At 39.7% G+C, this 10,582-nt stretch overlaps 2 protein-coding genes across 2 annotated transcripts in view; both read right to left on the bottom strand.

The window, feature by feature from the left end:
• LOC139026525 (neoverrucotoxin subunit beta-like) overlaps positions 1-4,318 on the bottom strand; it is a 34,098-nt gene extending 29,780 nt beyond the window's left edge. Inside the window, exons 1-5 of the mRNA XM_070441866.1 lie at positions 4,280-4,318; positions 3,903-4,018; positions 1,191-1,257; positions 1,018-1,110; positions 2-741 (exon numbers count right to left, since the gene is read on the bottom strand). Of these exons, the coding sequence (XP_070297967.1) occupies positions 2-741; positions 1,018-1,110; positions 1,191-1,200 (843 nt within the window). The 5' untranslated portion in view covers positions 1,201-1,257; positions 3,903-4,018; positions 4,280-4,318. The remainder of the gene's footprint in view (position 1; positions 742-1,017; positions 1,111-1,190; positions 1,258-3,902; positions 4,019-4,279) is intronic.
• Positions 4,279-10,330, bottom strand: LOC112077890 (E3 ubiquitin/ISG15 ligase TRIM25-like). Its single transcript, XM_024144302.2, has 4 exons — positions 9,591-10,330; positions 9,049-9,191; positions 4,970-5,059; positions 4,279-4,866 (listed from the first exon to the last, which is right to left on the bottom strand). Exons 2-4 carry the CDS (start codon positions 9,060-9,062, stop codon positions 4,311-4,313), a joined length of 660 nt encoding a protein of 219 aa, XP_024000070.1. The 5' UTR covers positions 9,063-9,191; positions 9,591-10,330; the 3' UTR covers positions 4,279-4,310.
• Between the last annotated feature and the right edge of the window lie 252 nt (positions 10,331-10,582).

The following is a 10,582-nucleotide window of genomic DNA, read 5'->3' as shown; positions in this document are numbered from 1 at the left end:
TCATCTCCTGGCATCTCATGGTGACCTGCCTCAGATGGTCTGCCTTTGMGAAATATCGGAGCGTGATTTCAACTGAAAGTCCCAGATTCTTCACAGGATAGAGCCAAGCGTACAGAGGCACAGCTTTCTCTCCTTGCTGTCCAAGGTGCTTCGGGAGAGTTTCATAGACTTGCAGAGCTCTGTCATACGTCATGGAGCCATTGACATAGTCTACATCACTGTAGAGATTACACCGATACAACAAACTGTTCAGTTTCTCAGTGTCACTCAAGCTGGAAAAGATCTGACCTGCACTGAAGGTGGGCATCATCTTCTTCACAACACTGTGCATATCTGCCTCTCCTGCACCACTGTGTTGTCCGCTGATGTGTTTGTAATCAAAGATAAAGAATGCTTGAGCTCCATAGAGAACAGCCATGACCACATGAGTTGCCTTTTGTTGTGTTCTGTCTGTCTCCTCCTGAAGCACGCTGTGACTGAGCATGTCCAGTCTGGTAGTGGTTCTGTAATGTAGAGTGACCCGGTCCTGCAGTGTGGACTGAACAGGATGGTTGAGGTATCCAGCAGCACCACCAACCTCCACCAGTCCAGACAGGACACTGGCTCTGAGAGGAGTGGTCACATCCAGAGCCCTGAATCTGTCCTGTAAGGAGTCTCCTTCAATACACTTCACCTCTGTGAGAGGCCGAGGTAGAGACTGACGCATGGAAGCTATTGTACTGTTATCCCAAAGACTGACATCTAAGGAGATAAAACAATATTACATTCACTGCAGAACTTCACAATATATCATAATACATATTTCACAACATGAACTATTCACAAGACAAACTATAAAGTCCAGCACTCAACAAAATGGATACCTTTGCTAGCCCAGCGCTGACGCAGTCCATGCTTTTAAACATTAGATAAAACAGCTGTCTTTAAACTATACACTCTTCACACATACCTGAGCAAAACAATAACTACATCCATAACACTTTGAAGTCTTTAAAACTGGAAAACGCACACGGGTACCTGAACAAAATGAGTCACTGCGGSAGTCATACAACATCCCAAGATCTAAAGGACGACCGAGGGCAGCCACCACAACACTGTCTGCTGTCCAGTCTGACAATCACAGAAAACACATAATAACATATTGTGGTACAGATTATTAAAGGTAGTAATTCAGCAGGAATATAACTCACCTTCAGTCATGCCTCTACAGAAATGCTTGGCAGGATTGTTCAGCTCAATGGGAGTGTTCTTGACATTCTAAGGAACATGTCATCACTTGAAGTTACTCAACAAAGGATAGTGGGAGATAACAGTTCAATAAAATACAGAAAAGAGTTGTTAAACTGGTAAGAACAGGTGGAGATAGTTGAGAGTTCACAGGAAAGTTAAGAGGAAAGTGTATCAAAGTAGCGGTGCTACCTGTTACAACAGGCAAAAAAATATTTATGTTGAGATGCTGATATAAATAAATATACAAATCTATAAGAGTTATTAGTTTATTCTGTTAAGGTAGCTACCAGTACTGTCTGTCTAGAAGGTAAAGTATTGTTAAGGTAGCTACCAGTACTGTCTGTCTAGAAGGTAAAGTATTGTTAAGGTAGCTACCAGTACTGTCGTCTAGAAGGTAAAGTATTGTTAAGGTAGCTACCAGTACTGTCTGTCTAGAAGGTAAAGTATTGTTAAGGTAGCTACCAGTACTGTCCTGTCTAGAAGGTAAAGTATGTTAAGGTTAAGTATTGTTAAGGTAGCTACAAGTACTGTCTGTCTAGAAGGTAAAGTTTTGTTAAGGTGCTACCAGTACTGTTGTCTAGAAGGTAAAGTATTGTTAAGGTAGCTACAACTGTCTGTCCAGTACTGTCTGTCTAGAAGGTAAAGTATTGTTAAGGTAACTACCAGTACTGTATCCAGAAGGTAAAGTATTGTTAAGGTAGCTACCAGTACGCTATTGCAGAAGGTAAAGTTTGTTAAGGTAGCTACCAGTACTGTCTAGAGGTAAATTATGTTAACCTGTTTGCGGCTGCAGGGGCAAGTATTGAGTAGCCAGATAAAAGGTGCCCATTTCAAACGGTCTCGTACTCAATTCTTGCTCGTCAATATGCATATTATTATTACTATTGGATAGAAAACACTCTCTAGTTTCTAAACCACCGTTTGAATTATATCTGTGAGTGAAACAGAACTCATTCTGGCAGCTTCCTGACAGGAAGTGGAAAGTCTGAAATTGAGGCCTCTGTTCCAGGGGCTGCCTATTAAATCACTTGTTTATTTATTAGTTTAGATGCACTTCATACGTCTTCCACTAGATGTCGACAAGGAGTGAGATAAGAAATGGACTGTGTAACTTGATCTGACTCGAATTACAGCTCATGGATGACGTGTTCTCCATTTCCTGTTTTCAGACTGCGCGAAGAGAGACATGGATTTGCCTTCTGTTTAGCTGTCGTTATAGGCGACTACTATCTCGGCTTTGATTTTATTTGATACATGTGACCATATCATCGTAAAGTATGTTTTTTCAATATAGTTTAATCAGATTAAGAACATTTTTCGGGAGTTTTGCCGTGTTCCGTTCTCTGACTTTGTTGACGATGGAGCGATTCGTGCCACTTGGCTAGTGCGCTTGCTAATCGAGAGGGAAATGAACGTTCTAAATCCAACACATTGATTTGTTCTTGACAAAGGACACCTTGTCCAACATTCTGATGAAAGATCAGAAAAGTAAGAAACATTTTATGATGCTATTTCATTATTCTGTATGCATGTGAACTAGTCGTCGGCGCCCAACGTTTGGGTACTCTAGCCATACCGAAGTGGAATGTCGTAATGAGTTATTTTTTAGAATTCTAACACTGCGATTTCATTAAGAACTAATGGATCTATCATTTCCTATACAACATGTATTTTTAGTTATGTTTTATGAATAGTCATTTGGTCAGAAATATGTGTGTCAATAAAAGTGTCAGAAAAAAATCCGGACGTTGTGGGACAAAATAGCTACGTTAGAGATGTATAACCACTGATTTCAGCTCTAAATATGCACATTTTCGAACAAAACATAAGTGTAATGTATAACCTGATGTTATAGGACTGTCATCTGATGAAGAATATCAAGGTTAGTTCAAAAATTATATATCTTTTGCTTGTTTGTTACGATCGCTAACCTTTTGGCTACTGGAATGGCATGTCTTTTGGCTATTGTGGTAAGCTAATATAACGCTATATTGTGTTTTCGCTGTAAAACCTTTAATAATCGGAAATATTGTCTGGAATCACAAGATGCCTGTCTTTCATTTGCTGTACACTATGTATTTTTCAGAAATGTTTTTATGATGAGTATTTAGGTATTTGACGTTGGTGTCTTGTAATTATTATGGCTGCTTTCGGTGCAATTTCTGATTGTAGCTGCATGTAAACACATTTTTTCGAACAAAACATAGATTTATGAATAACTATGTTATAAGACTGTCATCTGATGAAGTTGTTTGTTGGTTAGTTTGGTTGGTTCTTGGTTAGTTGTTTGGCTTTGTGCATGCTACCTGTGCTGTGAAAAATGCTGTGCTTTTTTTGTATTTGGTGGTGAGCTAACATAGATATACGTGCTGTTTCTCGCTGTAAAACTTTAAAAAATCGGACATGTTGGCTGGATTCACAAGATGTGTACCTTTCATTTGCTGTATTGGACTTGTAATGTGTGAAAGATAAAATTTTAAAAAAAATGTATTTTGAATTTCGCGCCCCTGCACTTGAAGTGGCTGTTGTCATAAGTGTACCGGCACCGCCCTGCAGCCATAAGAAGTTGGTAGCTACCAGTACTGTCTGTCTAGAAGGTAAAGTATTGTGTTTACAGGTACTACCAGTACTGTCTGTCTAGAAGGTAAAGTATTCGACACTTTAAATGGTACCTGCTCAGAGTTGTCAGCACTAGCTCCTCTGTATTTATGTTGTAGAATCGTGATCTCTCTCTGGAGTCAGCTTCCAGCCTGGAGGCAATCTGTTCCTTCTGAGTTTTGGTGTTTTCCTTGATAGACAATTCAGCCAACACATTAGTGTTATATTAACTAAAACTTTCTGAAAGACAGGCAGAAAGGCACATTTAACTTGAGCTCGTAAAATTGAATAAAATAAAATGCTAAATAAAACTGAAACATGCCACTTTTTAACACTAGTTGCCTTACAATGTTAATATACTGTCCAATGTTCCTGGGGCAAGAACGAAACTATAGACCACCCACCTCTTCACTATCTACACACATTAGTCCAGACTACAGACACACCCCACCTCTTCAGTGTCTCTCTCATTCTTTATGACATCATGGTTTCTGTGGTCCTGCCAAGGCACACAGAACACAAACAGAAACCTGGTCTGTCTTACAGAAGACCTCCAGAGCTCTGTGGTGSAGCTGGCACAGTTTCTGCTCCAGGTTTCCAGTCACCTCCACCAGGGTGTGTCTCTGCAGAGCTGCTACGGTGTAGTGATGTCTGACATGACTCTCACAGTAGGAGGCAGTGCAGGTCAGACAGGACTTTACAGCTTTGAACTGTTTCTCAGTGCAGAGATCACAGGCCACATCTCCAGGTCCAGCGTAGCAGTGCTTGGGAAGAGCAGGGACCTTGAACCCTGCCTGGTGGAGTTTCTCAATCACCTTCTCCAAGGCTGAGTTAGTGAAGAGGTCCGGACGTGTTCTGAATCTCTTTCTGCACTGGGGGCAGTCGTAGTCTCCTGTCTGGTCAGGCTGGTTCCAGTGGGTCTCAATGCACTGTCTGCAGTAACTGTGTCCACAGGGGATGGAGACTGGCTCTTTGAGAACCTCTGTACACACTGAACATCTGAAGTGGTCCTCTGTCAGTAGACTGGCTGTCAGCTCACTGTACACAATGTGGTAGAGAAATGTGGTTGCTGTTTTAAAGACTATTATACAGGGGCTAACCTACAAGATGTACAGGAATGTGGAAACTGTTTTTCACTTACCTGGCATCTTTTCCAAACTTAATGGGCCTGTCCATGGACCAATCACTCTTCATGGACAGACACGGTGACCCCACCCTCTCCTGTTTTACACTGTGGAAGGATTAAGGGGGGTTTTGTCATTGTGTGAATATGCAGAATGTAATACCTATCCATCCTTCATGTTGACTGTTTGGATATTTCTAAATGGAAAGGAACATACATATTTGTAGATTTCTTAATGATTGATCCATTTATAATCTAGACCTACATGCAACAGTATCTCTTGTGCTTTTGACAATGATTCTACATTACGCCTATTTCATATGATATGCCTAAATAGTTAAAACAACTTGGCTGAAAAATAAATACCTTTTCTTTGGATTATTGAATTACCAACAGTTGAAGTTGGAAGTTTACATACACCTTAGCCAAATACATTGAAACTCAGTTTTTCACAATTACTGACATTTAGTCCTAGTAAAAATTCCCTGTCTTAGGTCAGTTATGATCACCACTTCATTTTAAGAATAAGAAATGTCAGAATAATAGTAGAGAGAATGACTTATTTCAGCTTTTATTTATTTTCGTCCTGACAGAGCTGGTGTAACTGAGTCAGGTTTGTAGGCCTCCTTGCTCACACAGAAGAAAATAGCTTTTTCAGTTCTGCCCACAAATTTTCTATAGGATTGAGGTCAGGGCTTCGTGATGGCCACTCCGATACCTTGACTTTGTTGTCCTTCAGCCATTTTGCCACAACTTTGGAAATATGCTTCGGGTCATTGTCCATTTGGAAGACCCATTTGAGACCATGCTTTAACTTCCTGACTGATGTTTTGAGATGTTGCTTCAATATATCCACATAATTATCCTCCTCATGATGCCATCTAGTTTGTGAAGTGCACCAGTCCCTCCTGCAGCAAAGCACCCCCACAACATGATGCTGCCACCACCATACTTCACGGTTGGGACGGTGTTCTTCGGCTTGCAACCCTCCCCCTTTATCCTCCAAACATAACGATGGTCATTATGGCCAAACAGTTCTATTTTTGTTTCATCAGACCATACTTTTTGGAGGAATGATCTTTGTCACCAAAAAGTACGATATTTTCCCCCATGTGCAGTTGCAAACCACGGTCGGGCTTTTTATATGGCAGTTTTGCAGCAGTGGCTTCTTCCTTGCTGAACGGCCTTTCAGGTTACATCGATATAAGATTAATTTTGCTGTGGATGTAGATACTTTTGTACCTGTTTCCTCCAGCATCTTCACAAGGTCCTATGCTATTGTTCTGGCATTGATTTGAACTTTTTGCAACAAAGTACGTTCATTTCTAGGAGACAGAACGCGTCTCCTTGCTGAGATGATATAGTCCTATTACAGTCCACATCACTAGTAATATAGTCCTATTCCAGTCCACATCCAGTCCACATTACTAGTAATATAGTCCTAATCCAGTCCACATCACTAGTAATATAGTCCATTACAGTCCACATCACTAGTAATATAGCGCATTACAGTCCACATCACTAGTAATATAGTCCTATTTCCAGTCCATATTCACTAGTAATATAGTCCTATTCAGTCCATATCACTAGTAATACAGTCCTATTCAGTCCAAATCACCAGTAATATAGGCCTATTCCAGTCCACATTACTAGTAAACATAGTCCTATTCCAGTCCATATCACTAGTAATATAGTCCTATTCCAGTCCACATCACTAGTATATAGTCCTATTCCAGTCCACATCACTAGGTAATATAGTCCTATTCCAGTCCACTCACTAGGAAATAGTCCATTCCAGTCCAAATCAATATATATAAGTCTATCTTCCAGTCCACAACACTAGTAATATAGTCCTATTCCAGTCCAAATCAATAGTTATATAATCATATTCCAGTCCACATCACTAGTAATAAAGTCCTATTGCAGTCCACATCACTAGTAATATAGTCTTATGAAGTCCACATCACTAAGTAATATGTCCTATTCCAGTCCACAACACTAGTAATAATAGTTCTATTACAGTCCACATCAATAGTTATATAATTCAATTCCAGTCCACAACACTAGTAATTTAAATCCTATTTCAGTCCACATCACTATATATAGTCTTATTGAATCCACATCACTTGTAATATAGTTCCTATTCCAGTCCATATCACTGTAATATAGTCCTATTCCAGTCCATATCACTAGTAATATAGTCCTATCCCAGTCCATATCACTAGTAAATATAGTCCTATTCCAGTCCATATCACTAGTAAATATGTCCTATTCCAGTCCAATCACTAGTAATATATCCTATTCAGTCCACATCACTATAATATAGTCCTATTCCAGTCCACATCCACTAGTAACTATAGTCCTATTCCAGTCAAATCACAGTAATATAGGCCTATTCCAGTCACATATCACTAGTAATATAGTCCATTACAGTCCACATCACTAGTAATAATATAGTCCTATCCAGTCCATATCACTAGTAATATAGTCCTATTCCAGTCCACATCACTAGTAAGAAAGTCCTATTCCAGTCCATACCACCAATAATATAGTCCTATTCCAGTCCATACCACCAATAATATAGTCCTATTCCAGTCCATATCACTAGTAATATAGGCCTATTCCAGTCAATATCACTAGTAATATAGTCCTATTACAGTCCAAATCACTAGTAGTATAGTCCTACTACAGACCTAGCTAGCAAACCTATACTTGAACCCCCTAAAAATTGACAAAGACTCCAGCCACCCTAGTCAGACTGTTCTCTCTGCTACCACACGGCAAGCGTTACCGGAGCACCAAGTCTAGGTCCAAGAGGCTTCTAAACAGCTTCTACCCCCAAGCCATAAGACTCCTGAACACCTAATCAAAATGGCTACCCAAACTATCTGCACCACCCACGCTGCAACTGCTACTCTCTCTTATTATTATGTACATAATTACCTCAATTACCTTGACACCGGTGCCCCCGCACATAGACTCTGTACCGGTACCCCGTGTATATAGCCCCGCTATTGTTGATTACTGCTGCTCTTTAATTTGTTTTTCTTATCTTTAACTTGTTTTGTTGTTGGTATTTTCTTAAAACTGCATTGTTGGTTAAGGGCTTGTAAGTAAGCATTTCACAGTAAGGTCTACACCTGTTGTATTCGGCGCATGTGACAAATAAAATGTTATTTTGACCTGCCCGGGTTTCCCCTGCCTGGGGACTGCAGATGGAAATAGCTGCTAGCTAAATCTGGTAGGCTACAAACCATCATTTCTCAAGTGGAATTGAGACATGTGTTTTTGTTGTACATTGTCCCTGTTCAAATACATTTAATAAATGAATAATCTAACCAACTCTTCAATTGCCATTCGACATATTATCAACCTGTCTGGTAATATATTGACTCTACTACAACCCATAAATCAGGTAGATGTAAACATACAAATTCGCTTTTCTGAACAAAATAAGATGATAAAATGTATGAAATGTGTTGGCTAGCTTAGCTAACTTTTCTAAAATAAAGGCCCCGTTGAGGCAATTTTCTAGCCTGAACTCATCCACTCACGGGCTGAGCTCGCTGTGCATCAACGCCACTGAACAGGGGTGTATTCAGTAGCGAACACAGTAGCAACAGAAAAATGTTTTGCAAAGAAAACGAGAGTTCATATTGGTCAAATACAGGTAGTAGTAGTTCCCTCCCGTTAGCTGGTGTGTGGATGTATTTCACTTATACTTCCGTGTATAAAAACAACTTTATTGTGGCACGTTCAGCAAAATGCAACGTTATAAGCACGCTATAAGCATGTGGAATAGCGTCGACTCTATGCTACTGATGGCATTTCTATAGGCAACGTTTGGCTACTGATCGGGGCCGTGTTTTAGTAATCACCAGCAGGTGTGCTAAAATGGCACTTGACAGGGGTGTATTAATTAGAACACACCGTAGAAAAACGTTTTGCAATGAAAATGACAGTTTCTCAATGGACAAATTCAGAAAGATCCCTTCCCGTTTGATTGTTCGGTTCCTAATGAATACACCCAACATTTGCTTTAGAGATTACGGATAAACCAATAAAATACAGATAAACCTAATGACAGGGTAATTTACCTGTCTTCATTCATATTTTCTTCACTCTCCCCATAGCCGTCAGGAGATTTCCATCGGCTCCTTCTCAGAAATGACGGCGGATGAAAGTCCAAGGCAGTTTACTGTTGCTCAGCACGTTTCACAGAAAGACATAGATTGTTGGCCTATTGTGGAAAAACAGCGATTTAAATAATATAAAATAGTAGGAATCCTACGATGTTGTTGACGTTCAGATATGGCCTCCTAAATGTAAAAAACATGGAATCGATAGGATACATGACTAAAGGATACCAAAGGCATAACATTAAATTAGTTCTGTTTTCTCAGTAATTGCCAGTATATTAAGTTTTTATTGTATGCAATCTATAGGCTAAATATATGACATATATATAGCCTTTTGCTGTGTTTATTTCTAAAATCACCGCAGATTAGATAGTAAACTAAACTAGGCTACAGTGGTTTACCTTAATGTAAACTTGTTTAAATGCCAACTGCTTTTGTAAGTTACAAGCTATATGTAATGTCATAACTTTAAGAATATGATAGCATATACACAACTTTACCTAACTATCTTGATTCAATATAGTCCCCAGCCCACGGCATCGCCCACACTTTTGTTCCTAAAAGTAACGTCGTCCTTAAAACACGTCCATAGAAACAAACTTGCTCCGAGTTCTCTGTCGAAAAAATTATACTAATGTAAACCAATTTGTCTCTAGACCTGTAATAAACCACGATATTTGTTATCTTAAAACAAAAAAATGTTAGCTACCTTCATGATCCAGTTGTCTAAATATGGCGGCCACATAGGTGCTGTTTCCTTTAACTTTCAATGTATTAGGTAACTCACAGGTTGCGTTCCAAACAGGTAAAAGAGACGCACCCTTTTCCTCTTTTTCTTTGGTATACTGGCGTTCGCAACAATGATATGTGCATTCCGCCACCAACTGTACAGGTCGATAAGAAGGATCCAAAACTGAAAAAATGTGGTGTAAAAAAAATAAAAAATAAAAACTATATCCATACAAATATCACTAACGAAATGTTAATTAAACTAAATCAGCCTGTTTTTCTGGCTCAGAAGGATCCTGTGATGGAGGGACATTTCCAGGAGACAGTTGTCCTTCGATCCGTATTTTGTGTGGATATCTTTACAGAAATCGTCTGAACCGAACTTTTCTCCAAACCGGCACCTATACCTTGGCTGTATTAGGCTACGAGGAAGGGCGTATTGAGCGCTGTCTACCACAGCCAAGGTGCCGGTTTGGAGAAACGTTCGGTTCAGACTGTTTCTATGGGTCTACAGATATCCACACATGATAGAATCCTGACCGACGGACAAGGAGTTACGGATTATCGATATTCAGTAACAGGATTTTAGGAAACAAGTAGCCTACTCATTACACAATTCTGCCAGTTATTTCCAGGCTTTACATTGTAGCCACCAAGGACGCCAATGAGTGCATGCGCAGCGTCCTATTATAAGGGTGAACAAGAATGAATATAAGGGTATTTTACTAAATTATAAGGAATTCTTATGACGTTACAAGATCCC

This window comes from Salvelinus sp. IW2-2015, unplaced genomic scaffold, assembly GCF_002910315.2.
Source record: "Salvelinus sp. IW2-2015 unplaced genomic scaffold, ASM291031v2 Un_scaffold5026, whole genome shotgun sequence".
In the NCBI taxonomy this organism is placed as follows: Eukaryota; Metazoa; Chordata; class Actinopteri; order Salmoniformes; family Salmonidae; genus Salvelinus; species Salvelinus sp. IW2-2015.
The sequence above is the reverse complement of the archived record's forward strand: the minus strand, read 5'-3'. Positions and strand labels throughout refer to the sequence as shown.